At 40.3% G+C, this 21,196-nt stretch overlaps 1 protein-coding gene across 4 annotated transcripts in view; it reads left to right on the forward strand.

Moving 5' to 3' along the window:
* The window catches only part of LOC124157323 (peptide transporter family 1-like), a 48,734-nt gene that overhangs the window by 11,660 nt on the left and 15,878 nt on the right, over positions 1-21,196 (forward strand). Inside the window, exons 1-3 of one of the 4 annotated variants that reach the window (XM_046531958.1) lie at positions 13,206-13,375; positions 13,879-14,032; positions 15,215-15,276. In XM_046531958.1, coding sequence (XP_046387914.1) covers positions 13,942-14,032; positions 15,215-15,276 — 153 coding nt within the window. In that variant the 5' untranslated portion in view covers positions 13,206-13,375; positions 13,879-13,941. Of the gene's footprint in view, positions 1-13,205; positions 13,376-13,878; positions 14,033-15,214; positions 15,277-16,379; positions 16,672-21,196 lie in introns of those variants that run through there. The other 3 variants (XM_046531965.1, XM_046531982.1, XM_046531973.1) reach the window with 3 other exon arrangements.

The following is a 21,196-nucleotide window of genomic DNA, read 5'->3' on the forward strand; positions in this document are numbered from 1 at the left end:
TAAACACCCCAACACCCCAAACAAAAATCTTTTAAGTACGAGCTGACCTAGGGACAGGAAATGGCCCCTACCTTGAATTTGCGGTATAAATATGCCTATTCCTTTGGTGATCTCTACCCTCACCTAGCCTTATCAACCCTTATATAACTGAGTGAGAAAGATATAATCACTGAGTGAGAAAGTACGACATATACTGGCAAAAAATATAAATGCAAATTTGAAATTTCGAAAGACCGTCACTAACCCCGGGGAGAGCAGTCAAACTGCGTCATACTCTTGACTTTTCCACCTCCTTCATTACAATGCGTTTTAAGGAATTCGTTTTCCTAATAATATTTAGTTACAAAGCTGTCATAATTTGTGAACATTATTAAATCTGCTGGTAAATTGGTTCCCTTTGGGATTAGCAATAAAAATAGGCAATTCGATCAGCACTTGAAGTTGTCGCTATAATGGAAATCATCTCCAGCTTCCTTCTATCTTATATATAAAAATGAATCGCAAAATGTGTTGGTAAGCGCATAACTCAACAACGCCTGGACCAATTTGGCCAATTCTTTTTTTAAAATGTTCGTTGAAGTCCAAGGATGGTTCTTACGGCGAGAAAAAAATCGAATAATTGCCGGGAAAACCCTAAAAACAGCCCTTTTCTTTTTCACATACAAACGTTCTCTAACTAAAATGTAGAATCAATTTGAGCTTTATTGGTATTATATAAAGTTCATATTAAATTACAAGCACTCACTGTTATCTAAGAAATGTAGGTGTGTTCCTAACGTCAAAAAGTAAATTTGCACTTTCTTACCGCTATACAAAGTTCAAATTCAATCATATCTATCAAAACAGTGTGCGTGTGGGCGTTGGAGCACAGAATGCGTCGTTGGAGGATTTAATGTCGCGTTCCGAAACTAAAAAAAAGTGATCGCGGACCAAATATGCAAATCAGTGAAGAAATTTACAACGAAGCATTGATTTCAATTGAAGACATGTGCTTGATGATGTCAAACAAACTATTAATTCAATTAGGCTTGGCCGCGCCCAATCGTCCAATGCATGAATCTTTTAACCAAGAGTTGCACCGAGAAAAACTGTATGATCTCAACACTGAAGAATTAATTCAAACAAATCTTCCACTGTTGAATGAACAACAGAGGTATGTATTTGATACTCTTATGAAAGTAACTAATGATGAAACTGGGGGGATTTACTTCTTAGATGCACCTGGTGGTACAGGAAAAACTTTTTTGATTTCATTAATATTAGCAACAATTCGCTCACAAAATAAAATTGCACTTGCACTCGCTTCGTCGGGAATCGCAGCAACTTTGCTTGAAGGTGGTCGAACAGCCCATTCAGCACTAAAATTGCCATTAAATATTCAAAGCAATGAAACTCCAACCTGCAACATTTCGAAAAACTCTGCAATGGCAAAGGTTTTGCAGCAATGTCAATTGATCATTTGGGATGAATGCACGATGGCACATAAAAAATTTTTGGAGGCTTTAGACAGAACCTTAAAAGATCTACGGAGCAATCAGAACCGATTTGGTGGTGCAATGATTTTATTAGCAGGAGATTTTCGTCAAACATTGCCAGTGATTCCACGATCAACGCCAGCTGATGAACTCAACGCATGTCTAAAGTCATCCAATTTGTGGAAATATGTCAAAGTACTTCATTTAAGCAAGAATATGCGTGTTGAGTTGCAAAATGACCAATCTGGAAACATATTCTCTAAACAACTCATTGACATTGGTAATGGCAATTTTCCTATTGACATGTTGACTGGATGCATTAACTTTCCTCAAAGTTTTTGTCATTTAACTCAATCAAAAGAAGAACTCATTCAGAAGGTATTTCCAGATGTTGCTCAAAATTACAGAAACCATGATTGGTTAAGCGAACGAGCTATATTGGCAGCCAAAAACATTGATGTAAATGAATTAAATTTCAAAATTCAAGAACAAATTACAGGCGAATCGAGGATATATAAATCAGTTGATTCGGCAACTAACCAAGACGATGTAGTTAACTATCCACCGGAATTTTTAAACTCGCTGGATTTGCCAGGATTGCCACCTCACAATCTTCAATTAAAGGTTGGATCGGTAATTATAATGTTGCGAAATATCAACCAACCGCGCCTTTGCAACGGCACACGGTTAGCGATAAAAAAAACTACTAAACAACGTGATAGAAGCAACTATATTGAAAGGAAAGTATAAGATTTAAAACTTATTTATAAGATTCTCAATTCCACCATCGACTGCCCAGCATTGCTCTCTTTTATCAATTTTAAAGTTCCACCCCGCCCTACCCGTTCTCATCCCCTAATCCACATGCCCATTCCTAGACTTTCACTCACTAAACGTTCGTTTTTCTACCGCATTACTTCTGTGTTGAACTCACTCCCTCCACACATCGACCCCTTTGCACTTCCATTGAAATCCTTCATAAGCCTCTCCCTATCCTATCTGTCACCGAAGTAGTCTGTCACTGCAGTTTCTTGTTGTCCTTTTGTTTTTGTAAATATAAATATTGTTTTCTACATGTTATATTGCGTCTTCGTCCTCTAATTTATGTATTGTTACCTGGCCACTATAAAATGGCATATGCTGTATGTGGTTATATTTCTTTAAAATAAAAAAATAAAATAAAAAGGAGAAGATGTTCTCATACCGCGCATCCCAATGATTCCGACTGATGTGCCATTTGAGTTTAAACGACTACAGTTTCCAGTGCGGCTTGCTTTTGCTATGACCATAAACAAGTCCCAGGGGCAATCATTAAGTGTTTGTGGTATTAATTTGGAAAACCCATGTTTCTCACATGGTCAATTGTATGTTGCCTGTTCCCGTATTGGAAAACCATCAGATTTGTTTGTCTATGCGCCAGGTAATCAAACAAAAAACATCGTTTATCACAAAGCACTACAATGAAAATAGAACTGATTTTTTTGTTAATAATTATGATTTAAATGATTAAAATTACTTACTTTTAAATGCTTATAGTGTTTTATTTAATTATTTTTAATTCACACCGAATTATTACCAGGGTGACGGTTCTGTTCAGGATAATTTTTTGCAAAGAATATAAAAAAGGTAGGAACAAAACACTGCCACATTACAAATTTTTTTGACAGGACGAAGTCTGTCGGGTCAGCTAGTTCTCTATAAAATCGATCTTACATGCTCAAATATGGAGTCAAATAAAATATGGAAAATCGAATAGTGTGTTTTTCAATACGCCACTATGCCTTTACACTGAACGCGAGCATGGAACCAAACCTTTCACGTAAGGATCTGATTAAATTCACACAAAATTCGTATCTTCCTTCTCACAATCCAATTGTGGCGCTGCATTCACATCTGGAATATCCTCGCATAAGGAGAATTTCCAAAATCATGTGAAAATGTAAATGGTTCCTCGGAGTTTCTTTTTACGAAGCAACGTTTGTTTCCACGTCTTCCTAGAACTTAACATGGCTGAAATGAATTTGTGGAGGCCTCATGGGAGAGTTGAGAAGCCTTCCTAATCTTCAGGGCCCGTCCATCGTTAAGTCTCCAATTGTTACGCTCGGAAGAGTTGAACCATGTAGAAAGGAAAGGCTCCCATCCACGCTCCTCAGCTCACCCCGCCCGATGGGATACGGTCCCACTAAATTCCTTTTTACCCTTAAAATAAATAACGCATTGCGCAATTGCGAAGATTACCATTGAATTCTAAACTTGACTTCATTTGCAGGTTTGGAAAATTTGGAAAGATGAGCGACAGCTAGACTTTGAACGGACAGTTCACTAATATTCGTTCCCTCTGAAAACAGCTGCCACACAAACAGAGGCACACCGACGCATATTTCCGAAGACATCTCTCGACTTCCATTTCCACGCTCCCGATCCCACTCTTCTCTTTATCGCCTGCGCGACGAAGGTACCACCTGCCATTATGGCGCGCTCACCTTTCTGGCCCAATTTAGCGGCTCTCGCAAAGCAAATAGCTGCTCCGGTCTCACTTCCTCCCTTGCTCACTCAAACAGGGGCGCAGCTAGAAATTAAGGCTGGGGGGGGGGTTTAGGTGCAACTAATACCGGGGTGTATGGGGGTATGGCATACCCACCAGGATAAGCGGTAGATGTAAGGTTAGGTAATAAATTGAGGTATCATAAGATTAATGGTGAGTTTTACGGCTTTCTGAGAATATTTTAATAATCCTTAGACTATTCTATTAGTAATATCAATCCAATTAAGTAAAATGGATTAAACTTAAAAATTTATCTTAGCTCTTGGGGGGGGGGGGGGGTTTATCCCCCAAACCTCCCCCCCTCGCTGCGCCACTGCACTCATATACCTCAACTTCGGCACGTAAGCATACGGATACCGGATGGATAAATGTCACAGAGGTGACCAGTGAACTGGAGAAAATTGTTTCTCAGTTCTTATGGCGGAGTAAATTCTTGGACAATAATTTAACCTAGCCTCTATAGCATAATTTCAGACTTAAGGCAAGGTGTTGCGGAAGCGGCGATTGACTGCACTTGAAAATATATGTTTATAAGTAACTTTCAATTATGGAAATATTAAAGCAGCATCAGTCTACTTCACTTTTTTAGTATTGTGCCTAAAAATAAGCTGTAAAAAAGAGAAACCGGGCGCATTAAATATTTTTGTCGCTGGAATTTTCTTACGTACATTTTCAAGTGCATCTCGATAAAGAGTACCATCATGAAGTGGTAAAAAGTGCTAATGATTTAAAATTGATTGGAATATTATCCCTCGATATTACCTGATAGGTTAATAATACGTCCATAATTTGGAAATCAAGGATACAAGCCATTCTCTTTACCAGATATGTCGTTTCCCAAAAGGTTTTATAGGCAGCAGAACTCGCTGCGCTGCGCGCGCTCGTTAAGGGGCTCCGCCCCTTAAAAACCCCGGGTCCGGCTTCGCCGTCTAGATTTGTGATTCTTCGAAGAATTTTAGTTCGCATAATCTCACCTCAGCTAGTGGCCGGCTTCGCCGGCCAGGGGGTAGGGAAGCGCTCCACTCATGCCTCGGAACGGCTACGCCGTTCCTCGTTGAGAGGCGGCTTCGCTGCCCAGGGGTTGAGTGTGCCCCCCCGGGGCTACCCCGCTTTATACTCGGAACGGCTTCGCCGTTCCTTGTCAGGGGTCGGCAAAGCCGCCCAGAGGGCAAGGGCATTTTGGAACTGTTTCACCGTCATTCGTTTAAGGGGCGGCTTCGCCGCCCAGAGGCGGAGGGAGCCCACAGCGGCTGCGCCGCTTTAACGTCAGGGCGGCTTCGCCGCCCAAGGGTTACTGAAGCTCCCCCTCGCCTACGCCAGTTACTCCTCGGAACGACTTCACCGTTCCTCGTTGTGGGGCGGCTTCGCCGCCTTGCGGATGAAGAACCCCCCGCGGCTGCTGCACGTAGTCCTCATAAATGGTCCTCTCCACCGAGAGGATGCCCAGGGGGATTCGGGGGTTTTCATGTGTTATACATGCGGTCATCAATCGTCCACAGTGATCATGTGGCGATGATTTTAAAGGGTAGTGCAATGCGGCGTAATAGTGGCGACAAGTACCCATAAAAGAAGACTTAATGGCAAGTTTTCATTTTTTTGCGGGGGTTCCAACGGAATACCGGGGGTTTTATACGTGTGAAAACCAGTGGTCACAAATCGTTCTCATAAATTCCGTGCGGATAAGTCCTAGGGGTCTGGAACAGTGGCAGTATTCTGACGATTGTTTTACCCGGATAGGCGATTTATTAGAAAAATTTTCTGGGAGGTTTCACGGGGTTATCGGGGGTTTTAATAAGCAGTAGAGGCACCAGACAGTAGTAGAGTAAATTGTGACGAAAACTACTCGGAAAAGCGCATTTAACATTTTTTTAATTTTTTTTCGGCGAGCTTCCTAGGAGGTGATCGGTGGTTTTCTGATATATTTTCCCGTTTTATTTACGGTGGCCCGCCCTCATCAAATATTCCGGATCTAAAGCTCAGAGGGGACGGGTAGTGCGGCGTAATGTTTGCGAGAAGTTCCCAAATAGGAGACTTAATGGCACATTTTACATTTGGGGGGATTTCAGGGGGATACCGGGGGTTTATATGTGTGTACTCCTGGCGGTCACCATCCGTTCACTTGAATTCCGTAGGGATGAGTCGCTGGGGTAAGAACCAGCGGTGTAAAGTCACGAAAAATACCGAAAAAGTAGACTTATATACAAAATTTTATTTTTTGGGGGTTGTAGGTGGGTTTACCGGGGGTTTATAGGTTTTTACTACCAGGGGTCATTTATTGTCCACATCAATTCCGTAGCGATGAGTGGTAAGGCTAGAAAAGCGGTGGAATTGTGATGAAAAGTACCCAAAAAGGCTACTTACATTCAAATTTTAATTTTTTAGGGTTTTCAGGGGGCTTAAATATGGCCTTATCATATGGTCACATGCATTTACTATCATGTATAAGAGAAGTTGCCCGTATGACATCCATATTTCGATAGTAGTACAATAAAAAGTAAACCTCTTCCCGGAAAAAATTAGTATTGTCCGCCATTTTTATTTTTCCGCAGTTATATCGACTGCAACACATATTAAGTTCTTATATTTTCGGAAACCATATGCATAGATGTATGTAATTGTGGAGTTTGAAAGACATCGGTCGGGAAAACATTGAAGAAATCTTGTGTCAATCTTTTGAAAATCGTAATTTTCGGTGATTTTGGGAACGTTTTTATTTTTTCTGGAAAACCATGGACGCCGAAAGAAAATTCTTACCTATATATCGTAGACGATTTTATGAGCATATATAATAATCATTTTCAGTATCCTACACCTGCAATTACGACGATGGGAGAGGGAGTTATGAAATTTGTTTCGAAAAAGCATTTTCGGACGCCATTTGTGCAGCAATTTACTTTAAAATTATCTAAATCCATTGCATAATTACGTGACTACATTCATCAGCTTTCAAAACGTACATAAACTATCCGCGTGGCACACACCGTTCACGCGCAGTAAAATAAAAACGGAAATACCGTCCCCGGAAAAGGCGCGATTTCGGCCATTTTGTCGTCCTAGCCACGACACGTGGCGGAAACTTCTAGTTTTCGGATTTTTCCTCCGGAAGTTTCTGGTATATTTTCCCGTATGGTTTGCGGTGGCCCGCCCTCATCAGATATTCCGGATCTAGAGCTCAGAGTGTACGGGTAGTGCGGCGTATTGTTTACTAGAAGTTCCCAAATAGGAGACTTTTATGAAATTTTTTATTTTTTGGGGGGTGTATGTGGGTTTACCGGGGAGTTATAGCTTTGTACTGCCAGGGGTCATCAATCGTCGACATTAATTCCGTAGCGATGAGTGGTAATTCTTGGGAAAGCGGCGGAATCGTGACGTAAAGTACCCGAAAAGGCTACTTATGTGCAAATTTTAATTTTTTAGGCGGTTTCGGGGGGTTTAAAGATGACGATACTATATGGTCACATTCATTTACTTTCATATCTAACAGAAGTGAGCCCTATGACATCCATATTTCGAGAGTAATACAATAAAAAGCAAACCAGTCCCCGAAAAAAGTGAGTAGCGCCCGCCATTTTTATTTTTTCGCGGTTAAATGCGTTGAATCATTTATTAAAAATTCATGTTTTCTGAAAGACAATGCAAAGTTGTATGTAACTACAAAGTTTGAAAGAAATCGGTAAGGTTAAAGTTGACAAAATCTTGTGTTAATCTTTTGGAAATCGTAATTTTCGGTGATTTTCGAAATATTTTATTTTTTTTCTGAGTAACCAAGGACGACGAAAGAAAATTGTTGCCTATATTTCGTAGACAATGTTATAAGAATATATAATAATCATTTTCGTTACCCTACACCTTAAATTAACTCGAATGGAGCGGAAGTTATGAAATTTTATTCGAAAAATCAATTTTTGGACGCCATTTTGGCTGCAATTTTCGCAAACGGAAACTAATTAATTTACTTTATTACGTGCATACGTTCATAAGCTTTCAAAAAAAGCATTAACGACCCGTGTGTCACGCATAATTAGCGCGCAGTAAAATAAAAACCAAAAGACGGTACCCGGAAAAAGCCCGATTTCGGCCATTTTGTCGTCCTAGCGACGACACGTGGGGGAAACTTCCGGTTTTCGGATTTTTCCTCCGGATCATTTCGGGTTCCCCGCACGCGTGCCAAATTACAGCTCTCCAGCACATCTGGAAGTGGTCGGGAATTTGTATCCATCAGTGAGTCAGTTACCTCAAGGGCTGTATATAGATAGGATGCACCCTCTTGACGACTTCGCTGCGATAGATCATCATAGGTACTTAATTCATAATTAATTAGTGCAGTATAGTTTGGTGCGATGCAGATAAAAGTGCATATCGAATACACTTTGAATAAAGAGCAGCACTAAGGGAGAGTGGCATTGCGAATCATTTAGCGTGGACAAGAAACTAGGTTTTATGAATATATCAGTGCCTACGGTATAAGTTCGTTTCCACAGGAAAAGCTATGCGTATTTGTTAGTTCGAAACGTTCTTTGACCTTTACATTTTCTCCGATGGAAGAAAACCAAACTTGCGAAATATTCATCATTAATCAAGGTTGCGGGTCCAATTCCCGCTTGGGTAGGTTGTCCCTCTCCAGGTTATGGGTGTTTATGATCGCCGTACGCTGTTATTTGTTACATTACCCCTCTGTAAAGGCCTTTAATGCGCAGTTTATGGAGCGATGAAGATAAATAAAATAATGAAAAATAAATTAAACATTCAACATTAATGGTTATGGTGATCAAAACCGCGATATTTTACTGAAAAAGAGGATTGCTCGATAAAACCAAGGATGTGCGCATTTAAAATAATCCAATTATCCAAGTTTTACTAGTATCTTCTTCAAGTCTAATTAAAGTAAGCCAATGTTGGTTGGATGAAAAGTCGATAAACATTTAACTCATTAAATGAGCGCACAAATACGAAGTTTCCTGTATTAGGAACGTATTAAACAATCGATCCTCGATGAAGATGGTAGGGATACGAAGATTGAAGGCCTCCCCTACCTAACTGAATGCTTTTTCGGTACTAGGGATATTACTATATCCACCAGACGCGTATTGATTGTTAAATACACTGAAGTTAAAGGTCCCATTGGCTATTTTCGGAGGCTGTGAAAACATTGGTCTTGTACAAGAATAACAATACTAATCGTGAAGCCAATGTCCGAGTAAAAACTAATGTCAAATTCAGGGGATGCAATGATGAAGGAAACACATGAATTCTCTGTCTATTCTCACGATGACCCCACAACCTAAGGTATATAGGAGTGTAGAATCGCCTATAAAATATTCCCAATCATTTCCACCATGCCTTCGCCTTAGTTGAGCACGCTAAGGGAGAGTGAGTAGCAGCATGAGACTATTGAGTCTGAATTGTCAGCTCTGAGCCAAAGGCTTTCAAAAACGAGTCTCATTGAAATAAAAGTTCGACTCAGTTCTCATCATTGGAGAGTGAAAGTAGTCACGTGTGAGTGGGCAGCGAAGCCACAAAACTCCAATCCGGTGGCTCTATGGTGACCTGCTTAATCCCATCGGTGCCGGCTTACGGGACTTAGCAAACCAACAGGACAGCCAACCCCCACCTCCTACATAATCCACGCACTCACATACACACGCCCACCGATCGAGTCGAAAGAAATCTACAGCAAACGAGGTGATACGTTCTCTCTCACAACAAATTTCCCGTACGTTGCATAATCAGGTCACACTCATGAAGGCCTTCGGAGGAGCATAAGAAATTAAAGAGACAACATTGCTTATGATAAATCTTCACCAACCACTCTGCCATCTGCGTAAAATGCAAAACTCTAACTAGCCGACACCTCTGACCCAGAGGTCACACATAAATCACGAAACCAATGAAGGGAGAGGAGAGAGTTGGAGTGCCAATGGCGAGTAATGTAGAGGCGGGAGGATATATATGTATTTGCAAGATGTAACTGCTAGAATTAAACTTTTTAAATTAACATTACTAGCCCTTATTGCGATAAGATGTATTATATTCAGCCACTATGTTAGCGCGATTCCAGCCCATCCATCACAAAGGAACTCACTCGATGATTGAGAAAATGCTGATGAATTGAAAGTTCAATTTAATAAGAGGGTGACCGATCGCTGGTATGCTGCAAGAAAGAGGATCCACACACGCTCACCACACGGTCGTGATAACATTTCGCATAATAGCAAAAAAACACGTCCACATTCATGCTAAGTCAAAACTTTCCGAGGGTTAGTAATTCCTACAGTAAATCCATTCAATGTTAGAACAATGGAAAAATAAAAACATGCTAAGAGTCGCCCTAGCGAGTAACGCCATTAATTTTTTTTTATCGAGACACCATTAATATCCTTAATGACACGAGGAAAGAATGACATTTTAAATATCTCCGTTTATGAGTTTTTTTTCCCTTTACTTTCTTCTCGTGATCACGGCTGCCATAGTACGACCGTAAACGAAGGAAATGTTTCACGTCGTGTGAGAAAAAAATCTCCTTCAAAATTTGCTAACTTAAGTAAATTTAGCTCATACTTTGCTCCACGCTCCTGTAAAGGTTGTCATCGTAACTCCATCCTAACTCAGCTAACATATTGGAGACGATTGGATTGGACATTTCATAACTTCGAGATAGAAATTCATCCCCATTATCAGCTAAGAAAACAAGCGATTTACATTCAAAAATTCTGAAAATATAACGGCCACTGAGCTCACTCAGCTGCGTTCATATCAAGTAAGACGCTGCCCAATTTTTGGCAACAACTCTTCTCGAATCTCCCCGCCCTGCGCTGTATTCTGTTCTTAAAGGGACTTTTTCCACCTGAATCCTGCGGAAGCTCTTCGGGTGCGCTTTTGCCTCTCCGCATCACACGTGCCGACACTGAAACCCCATCAATCGGCCGACGCGTCGCCTCCCTAGCCCTCTCCATCGCCATACCCTCAGCCCGCACGGAAGAAACGGGAGACCGAAAATCCTCCGCCCCCCGAAACCAATGGCGTTTCGACCAACTCGTTTGTTTTTTACTACTCCCCGCCCGTCTCCACATCCGCAGCTCGAATAATGCTTGTCATCCTTCAGCGTTCGATAATTTTCCAAAATACTTCCGACGGCCGGCTAAAAATCGATTTTTCCCGTTTCTAGGCCCTCATTCACTTTTCATATCCCTCATTCACAATCGAGGTTCACTTTGGCGCGTCTACTCAAGATTATTTTCGGAATAACGTTTAACCGGCATGATGTTAGAAATTTTATTAAAGGCCGTAAGTCAGGCAAGAATGAGAAGTTCCCAAGAAAAATGTTTCCCTAAAAGCAAACAGCGAGGATCAGAAAGACCGTCGTAAATGTATGGGTTAAGGCATGCGATTATTTCCCAGTATTTCGTGTGATTCCGTAAAGATTGAACGCTAGGTATTCCGCGGTCATTTTCTAAAAACAAATCTCTCGAGAGTCGGACAGAATGATGACTATGCACCATCATAACCAGATTGGACGTTCCATAACTTCACGATAGAAATTCATCGACATTTTCCGCTAAAAAAACCTACGATTTCCCTTCAATGCTTGTGTATAGTTGCATCCGATCTCATTTATGCCATATTTGTGCCTCATTTTAGTTAGGTACTCCTTTTGGTAACATTTTATAAGCACCAGAACCAATAAGGGAGATGAACTTTGTAGGCAAAACGTTTTTGTCGACCTTTTCATGGGATTCAAATGAAATTTTGCGAATACAATAAAAAATATTCCATGCCAAGATATTAAATGTAGTAATTTTTGTGTCTGATAAGAATGCAGTGAAATTATGGATTGGTAAATTACAGATTTGTCTCGTTACACCCGCCGTTATTTTGCACCCTTTAACCACAAAATATACATGCAAGTCTCGATCTTGAAAAATACGATGCTTTTCTAAACACTTCTCCCTTAAAATCATCTCACACTCATTCTACACAGCACAAGAGAGAATGCGTTAATACGTTACCTTACACTTCCTTAAATAATTTTTAAATTAAGTACTACAAGAGGTCCCCGAATTTTCATTCACGTTTCTCGAAACTCATGGGATTGGCTAATTTTTTATTAACCTTTTGGGCACCACAAAATAGACAACGCGTTCTCAATATGGGTGGGGGGCTGGGATAAAGATGGGAAAGGGTCCGAATAAAAATCTGAAGTAGGGTTCCAAAAACACGTCCCGGTGAAACTTAAGCTGAGTGATTTCCGTGGTACCGTCGTTTCAGCGAGAAAGCAAAGCTGTAAAAGGGAAAGGGTCTCCCCATTCTCCGGTGGATGCGCGAACTGTGCTCGCATCCGTGCTCGAAGACATTTATCCTCGCAGACGTAAATGGTCATCGGGAAGAAAAAATACTAATACATTCGGCAGAAAAAGCTTCATCGCAATTTATATCATATTATCATCTCATTATTAAAGTATTCTACCGATTAAGGTAGCTTTCCGTGGAATATTTAAGGAATATTCTGGCAGTCTCCTCTCGGGATATGGACTTCCCTCTTCAATCCTACCTGAGGACCTACTCCCTTCATTCTACCTAAAAAATTTAATCTCTAACTTCCTCTCCCTCGTTTACCCAGCATTCTACCCTCTAACATTGTTTTCAATATCCCCTCACCGCTCTGTACTCGCTCCATTTATACCTTCTGCCTCCTCCATATCTCATCTAGAAGTTGCCTCTCCTCATCGAGCACTTCGCCGTTCCTCCTCCTCTCCGTCCGCTTCAACTTCTCCAGACCCAGATCTCGGACGCCTCTAGTATCCTCTCGTCTTCCTTCTTAAGTGTCCACGAAAATTCAATCATACACGCCGATACAAGTACGGTGTTCACGAAAATGTTTCATATCCACGAGGCTTTATTAATTCCCACTAACGGAAACTCCCAGTTTCATAGCTAATAAGGTAATAAATAGTAATGATCGGATGTTCTTCTAGATGAATGAGTTTTTACTAGAGTATAGTTGGTGGATTCGTAAATGAAAATTAATTGAAACAAAAATCATCATCAGAGTTCACATTTTCTATAAATGAGAGTAATTAATGCGTGAGCTAGCATGACTGAAAATGACAACACCTCGACTTCAGTGATTTATGACCTTCGTCTAGTCATTTGTAGTCATGCCTTCTTAGCAACGTATTGCGGAGCTTAACATAAACACATAAACACCTATCAACATCTTCAGCATCAATTTGTACGACTCCAATCACAGTCAATTCCAGTTCAAAATCGTTAAAACCAATCACCAATATCACCTAATAGCATACGCTCATGAAAAACTGAATGGTGTGGATTCTTAGAGGGATCAAATGAAAACCAGGTAGCTATGATATTTATTTTATAAGCGTTGTAATCTCACGTTGGCAATAAATAGGAAAAAATCGTCATTCTTGATTTGAGCTGTAAGCAAAGAGATATTATATTATCGTAAATTTATAAATATGTATAAATTAGGTTAATGACGTAAAGGCAGATATGAAAAGAGGAGAATACTTCGGAGAATGGGAATACTTAACACAAATACAGGGCTATCTTGGTATCATATAAAATACATACTGTGATATTTTTAGCATGGGTCACACCATATAAAATATACAAGAAAACTTTCGTACGAATCTTAAAATTTTATGCTATAAGACAGATAAATAACCAAAAATTATTCCATAGTGTTTATCATCTGTAGCAAATAATGCAGACATGCCAAATAGTTATTAGGAGGTGCCAAAATTGATATTTTCTTTTATTAATGAACTAAATTGACTTAGAAAAACGTTTATGATCACGTCCATTTTACTATGATTGCCACCTAACCATTACTTTCAGAAAGTCCTCGAACTCCGAGAGATAATATGCTGAAGAGGCCAGAAGAAAAAGAAGTTCGGTCCAATGTCTTCCCGATTCATCAAAGCTTTCTTGTTCTGGGCGGATTGGAGTGATTCGAGCAGCAGTAGCCAGCGCAATGGCATAGTTGGAGAGAGTAAGTACAGCAGCAGTTCTATACACTACATTCAATTAAAATCCTTTAAAAATAGAAGTCAATAGAAATTATAAATACAAGAAATAATCATGCACAGTTATCATTCAAAAAATCACGAGAGGAGATGAGAATCTTTTCGATGCTGGATCTATAATACCAATCGATGAATACTTTAAGGCACACCACCAGTGAAAACAAACCATTCCCACCCCTTTAAAAACCAAATTCGCGTGTTTATTTACGTCATCCGACCCCAAAACGAGACATCAGCAAAGGCCTTGCACAATGATCTGCTTCATTTGAAAGCTAAGGACTGATCCAGGGGCCTCGTTTCGCTCATTGTGCTCCTGACGGCTTTTAAAAGTGGTGTCAAATGAGGGCAAGAGCCTTTGCAAAACTCTTTGGATTGACCTATATCTTGAAATTGGAATGTTTGTTTGGACGAGCCCGTTTCCAAATCATATCCCAAGAGCGAAGAGGTCACAGTCAACGCGATGGCAAATTCATTGAATCCACACGTCCCTCGCCAAGTCGGACTCATTCCTTGATTTGGCCGTCAGATCTGTTGTGAGCCATGCCGAAGGCATGCTCGCCAATACGTTGGGGTAGCCACAGTATTTTATCGCTCGTCTCCCCATCAAGGACAAGTAATGTAAAAGCAAGAGCTTTTAGAGGCATGGTTATAAATAAAAATAAAAATAGATGATTTTGCAAAAATTTTAAAAGATCGTAATCAATGATTTGATGACCCTCCAACGACTTGGCGTATTTATATTCTGTTGATTTTCCGTCCCTGAGTGAATCAGCACTCTAACATCCACTTCCGGCGTTCGAAAGGCCGATAAAATAATGCCTCTTAGTGACCGATTTCAAAACACGGCCTGAGCTTTTACAGAATGTTTACTTAATGCTCTGGTCATTCGTATTCTATCACGAATACCTCCTCTTACAATCCGTGAAACGGCTCCAACAGACTTCGAAAATTTATCCCCGAGTAAAAACGCAGTGTTTTAGAATGGCTGTTGCCCGTTGAAATCTCTTCTGAATTCATTCGTCTTCTCCAAGACTGCAATCAAGAAATCGTGTAATCTTCACGACCATTTCGCTCTCCTTTTATGGCTGCGGTCAGTTGGATATCATACGCACCACGTTTATGAAAACATAAATTACTTTTTCTTACAGCCACCAGATTACTAGGCAATGAAGATAGAGGGCAACGCCATCCGGATGATTCACTCAAAGATGTAAGTGGTATTTGTTTATCCTTTTCCTCCGCGAGTGAATGCTAACCCAATTTAGACAGTTGCTTCAACAAAACCTATAAAAAACACAAATTGCTAAACAAAAAAAGAATAACAAAGCTGGCAATGCGCAGAAAGACCTTATGAAGTCACCAAAGAGGAAATTAGCGATATTCCGTATCTCTTCCTTTCCCTCTCTAACCTAACTATAAAAAGGAATGAGAAAAAGAGTGAGAAGATACAGAGAACGGGAAATTTTGAACTGTTAACGTAAAAAAACATCCTCGGTGAAAACAATTCCCATTACGTACGAAGAAGGGATACCGCAACAAAAAACGCATTGAAATTTTATTTTGCATGATATGTCGCACGATGTGGTGGAAGTCATTAATATTTGTTGAATTAGACATAACAATATTCCACTGCATTTATTTTCGCAGGACACGTTTCGTTGTAACAACGACATTCAAGTGCATCATATGCAGTCAAGTTCCTCCTGAAATATACCCTACTGCTAAAGGAGAGAAAGAATGGGGTTGGGTGTCGGGAAGTGGGCATGGAATATTGAAGGTTGTGGAAGGGTCGTTTTTTAGGATCAAGGGAGAGAAGGGGGGGAGAAAGGTCCTTCTCTTGAGACCCTTTCTCCCACACTCTCAATATTCCATTCCCACTTCCCGACTCCCTCACCCCATCCTTCCTCTTACCTCCTCTCCTTCAGCAGCACAACATATTTCAGTAAGAACTTGGCTGCACACGATGCATTTAAAAATTTCGTTCTATCAGCGCAACGCATCGCGCGAAAATAAATTCAGTGGAAACATTGAAATGTCTTATTCAACCTTTAGCATTGACTTTCGTTTGCTTTTCCGTCCCGAGAATGATTCGTGATGACGGAAGGTAGCTTGAGAGAACAGTCGTGGCAGTTCACTAGAGAGGCCACTAAGTAACCGGTAACCCGCTATCTTCGACAGCCGAATGGGGAAGGGTTGAGCGCTCACGGTGGAAGGATAGTGACAGGGAGAGAGGGGGGGAGTGAGAAGAGAGGGGAGAAGAGAGAGTGGAGGGGAGAGGAGGCGAAGGAACACTGAGGAAATACGTAGCGAAATGATCAGTCGCTCGTGGACGGTGGTCGCAGTGGGTTGCTGTTGTTGTTGTTGTTGTAGTTTATGTTGACTGCTCGCCTGCCTGGTTGAATCTTTCTGACGGAAACGCGCCTTGTGGATTCCTCGCGAAGACCCCCTCAGCGGCTGCAGTTGAGAATGTCGTAGTGTCCGACACCGTGATTGCATCCGTTACACACGAAGCGGAATAACGAGAGTTCATCAAAGGAACGATAGCCAGCCCGAGAGCTCCAAAATGAAAGACCTGGTGGCGGTGACAACCCCGCAGGAGAAGAAGGTAAGTGGGTCAGGACAAAACTCGTGTGACTGCGTGCATTTTATGACTGGCTTAAACGCGGCCGTTTGTTGTGCTTACGATTTGACCTTGGCTAGATAATTTCCCGCAGTGTCACAGTGATTCCTCACGCCGCACTAGCCTGAGTTTTGAACCATGTGCTACAGTGAAGAGCGACTATCTTCGTGGAGTTTAGTGTGCCCAGTGTGGCATCCGGGTTTATGGAGAGAATCACGCACGCTACATTCCGCCAATGAACCGAGAAGTGCCTACACCCTCACCCATATCAATCGGCGCACCGGATTTGTTTTCATTTCTCGTAATCGCCCGAGTTGGGCGTTACTGGGAAAAGTAAATTTCTTAGCAAACTCGTGAAAAGCGTTTAGCCTCCCGCTGAAAAAATACCTTACATGTTCCGAGAATGGAGACGGTGAAGAAGATTTCTCCATCAGGAAAAGATACACGTTTAGCGAGAGTCATTCCGAACAAGGAATTCTAACATTTACTCTTCAAGGAAAAAAATTGCACGTAAAAGTATAAAAGGCTTTGACTCTGGACGCGAAGATATAGTATTTACTTATAAATAGAAAATTTAGAATGACGCAATAAAAAGTAATTATGCGTAATCCCATTAAAGTAAACATTTATTATGATGATTGTTTATTTAGCATTGCACCGGTCATCGCATGTTATACTCCTGTGGTAATCATTACTATTTGTAGACATATTTAAGGTCCAAAAGTGAAAAAATAATAAGTCATTACCACCAAATTAGGGCCCAGAAGTTCATAAATTATCGACTCGTTATGGCTATCATTTCCTGGTACATTGAGTCACCGTGGCTAATAAAAGCACAGGGTCAAAGGACAATGTTGAAATTATCATATCTCGGTCTCAAAAATATCATGCCAAATTAGTCTCAAAGTGGAGGAGCAACTTTTTTTTACCCTTTCAGTTCAGTTCGAAACTGATAACGGGGGCAGTGGACAGGGCCTATGTAATACATGTAGGTCAGGGATTTGCCAAACTCAGATGCGGGCCGCTGGGAGGGGGAGGACACACTCCGTGATTGGTGGGAAGAAAGGAGGAGCAAAATTCTTGCGAGCTTTCTGGGTTGCAGACGGCGCGTGTGCCTATAAAACGAAAGCATCTGGTTTAACTGAAGGCACACAAGAATCGTCGGCGGAATCCATCGGATGTAATGAGTGCGAATCGCCCCAATTTTACGCCGGCCCATTCCGAAATATTCCTTCTCGGAAACATTTCCTGACACGCTTTTCTGTCCAGCAAGTAAATGGATTTTTTGCGACGAATAGAATTTTGGAACAGCCTTCAGTCTGCTCTCCAATTATCTAAGCCATCCAACGAAGGCTAATTGGATGCCGGCTTCAATTCGTGCACAGAATATTTGACTTTCTATCGTATATTATACTGCTGTATTCTTATTCTGTGAACAAATTATTAAATCACCCAGATGAAAGAGAAAAAGAAAATGTTTACAATGATTGAACAAATTGTGAAATAAATTCAAGTGGAAATAAAAAAAGTAGTGACCTTAATTAGCAAGGGTGATTATAAAGGATAAAATACTGTCATTTAACGCACGAATATGAATATTTATTTCTAATGTGAGTCGTTTACGAAGTTCCGAAGGGTAGCGCTTGATACCTACCCTATCAAGTTAACAGTACACATTGTCATAGAAGGTGAAAGTCAGAAGTTTCATGGATTACATTGTTGGCTTTGGATTATCGTATTGGTAGTCGAGCCATCCAAATGTAGAGGGGTTTTCGAAGGAAATATTTCTTTCTCTTTTATAGTAAAGAACTGCTTGTGTAATAGCTGATTGTGTCCTCAAGAGTATATTTTTCCCGGCCCGAGAATAACACGCCTCATTATCCTCATGAACAAGCTTCTATTTCTACTTATCATGACTTATCTTTATGGAAAAATTCATTATATTAACACCAAAACTCTGAAGAAAACATAATTAACTCATTCAAAATGTATTATGCTGTTTATTTAGCGAAAGTTGCCAGTAGTAGAAGATGCGAACAATTGTCTTATTACATATGTTACTTTCTATCGCAGCACAGAGATGTGTTTTACTGTGCTTTTCTTTTCTCACTGTGTCACGGTCGCCTGTCACAATCTGCATTATTTTATGACGATTTTAGTGAAGGAATATCTTTTCCATTTTTTCCCTTCGGATTTCTCAGTCAAACTATGATATTCTTGCTTAATGAGAAACTGCGTCCCTCGCAGAAAGTTTCCGCTCCACAGAAGATCGGGGTAAGGCGAGGCGAAGAATAATGGCGAAAAATATTATTTCCACCAATTCATTCAGCGCAGTGGCGTAGCCAGAGGGGACGGGGGGTCCAGACCCCCCTCCCCCCATCCCCAGAAAGAGTAGAACACAATTATTTTCCTTCATAAAAGAAAACAAAATATTAAAAAATCATGAATTTACGGAATATTTCTTTAACAAATCAAGTTTTTTCAATTATGAAAAGTGTTAAAATTAGTTAAAAGCCCATTACTCAGTACTCTGTTCTTCTAAAATTCCCCTACCCCCTGCTTTTGGACCCCCCCCCCCACCGAACGAAATTCCTGGCTACGCCACTGATTCAGCGCATTTCAAAAATATTTCTCCTAGAAAAAAATTTCATTAACCTTTATGATGAAAGTGAAAGCGAATAAAAATTAACAAACAAAATAGACGGAATACAGCTCATAGTGTTCTTATTTTTTGTAGGGTTTACACACTATGATGAGTTAATGATAACTCTTGCTCCACGTTACATATTTGATCGGATTTAAAACAAAATGATTTCGATTTTTTCGATTTAATTTTGATAATGATAAGCCTCCGTAATAAAATGATTTCGAACTTTATTCTCAAGAATTTCTATGATTAAAAGATGAGACAGATGCCCAAAAAAGTAATTATAAGTATCCAGCATCTGTATAATGTGTTTTTATGTGACTGACTTGTTATGACTCTGTAATATGGATTGAAATGTCAAATTCACTACATTAGATTGCAACTTGTAATAGAATAATATCTCAGGTCTAGCGCATAGATTTTGGGTATTATTTTTAAATTATCTAACTTCGATTAGAATATATTAAAATTAGAAAAAGCCACCGTCATGGGACCGCAACGAGAATCGTGTCATTTCGAACCTCCCTAGACCACTCAACTCAACGCTTCAACACATCAAAGCCCTCGTCCCCTCTTCGTTTCCTATTTTACGTTGTCTCGTTAGTCTAGCTGCCTGCCTACGTTATTTATCATCTCTGAATACTAGAGTGTAATACACGATTGCTCCCTTCATTTGCATTTATATATTCCCCCCCTTTTCTTGTGCTAACATCATACTTACGATACATAAATATATTATTTTAAATCATCGCCAATTCATTAAGCTTCATCCGTGTTTTCGTTCATCCTTTACGTTCCAATAAATTCATGCTCAACAGTAACTTCGGTGACTTTTCTTTGGGCCATTGCGTGATGAAGGTATGTTACATTATATACTTTTCGTGAATATTGAATTCTATTCATTTTTTACTTCAAAAGTGATGGTCTTATTGTTTTTTCGTTATAAGTAAGTACAAAATTCCTGGCGAATAATCCCCAGAGCGACTGCTGTACACCGTTCCGAAATTGCAGCGTCTCCACAGTAACAGTACCGCTTTCCATTCCGATATTCGGCAGCACAGTCAGTGTTTGCAGGAAATTTCGGAACGCGCCCGCGAGGTCCTAGCGCGCGAAGGGTAACCTTAAATTCGGGGTGAGAGCAAACACCTGTCCATAACCATTCTTAAGCCCCAGTCGGGGCACGAGAAGCGGGGGACAGGGCGCGAAACGTTTAAAAATGTCTGGCTTCTTAATGAGAGCACTCCGTAATGGGTCCTTGCGGTGACGGGGTGTTATTCATTGTAGCGACAACAGCAGAGACTTGAATCGATCTATACACTTTTCTTTGTGATATCCGATTTTTTTCAGCTTGCTCCGCAATAGTTTCATATCGTTGAATGTACATTAAAATTTTATCTCATTAATACCATTTTTAGCAGATGTGCCTTTATATTATAGCAGATGTGCCTTTTATTTATTTTTTATAAGACTTATACATTTTTTATTGTGTATTTCCAATTTGAATCGATTACAAAGTTCCGCAGGGTAGCGCTTGATATCCATCAAGTTAACAGCACACATTAACAGAGAAAGCGAAAGCTAGGAGTTACATGGAATGCATTTCAAACGGCATTGAATCAGTTAATCGCGCCATTAAAATGTATGAGTTTTCCAAGGAAATATGTTTTTCCTTTTTTGCAGTAACGTAGCGCTTGTTTGACAGCCGATTGTGCTCTCACGAGTAATTTTCTTGGCCTTTAAATTTTCCTTAATCCCTAATCAAATACATCCTTTAACGAAAATTTTAAATCGCGTTGCTGGAAGGTAGCGCAAATCACAGTCTGAACCTAAAGAAATTACATATTTAATTCATCGAAGGAAGGA

This window comes from Ischnura elegans, chromosome 1 (genome assembly GCF_921293095.1).
Source record: "Ischnura elegans chromosome 1, ioIscEleg1.1, whole genome shotgun sequence".
Lineage (NCBI taxonomy): Eukaryota > Metazoa > Arthropoda > Insecta > Odonata > Coenagrionidae > Ischnura > Ischnura elegans.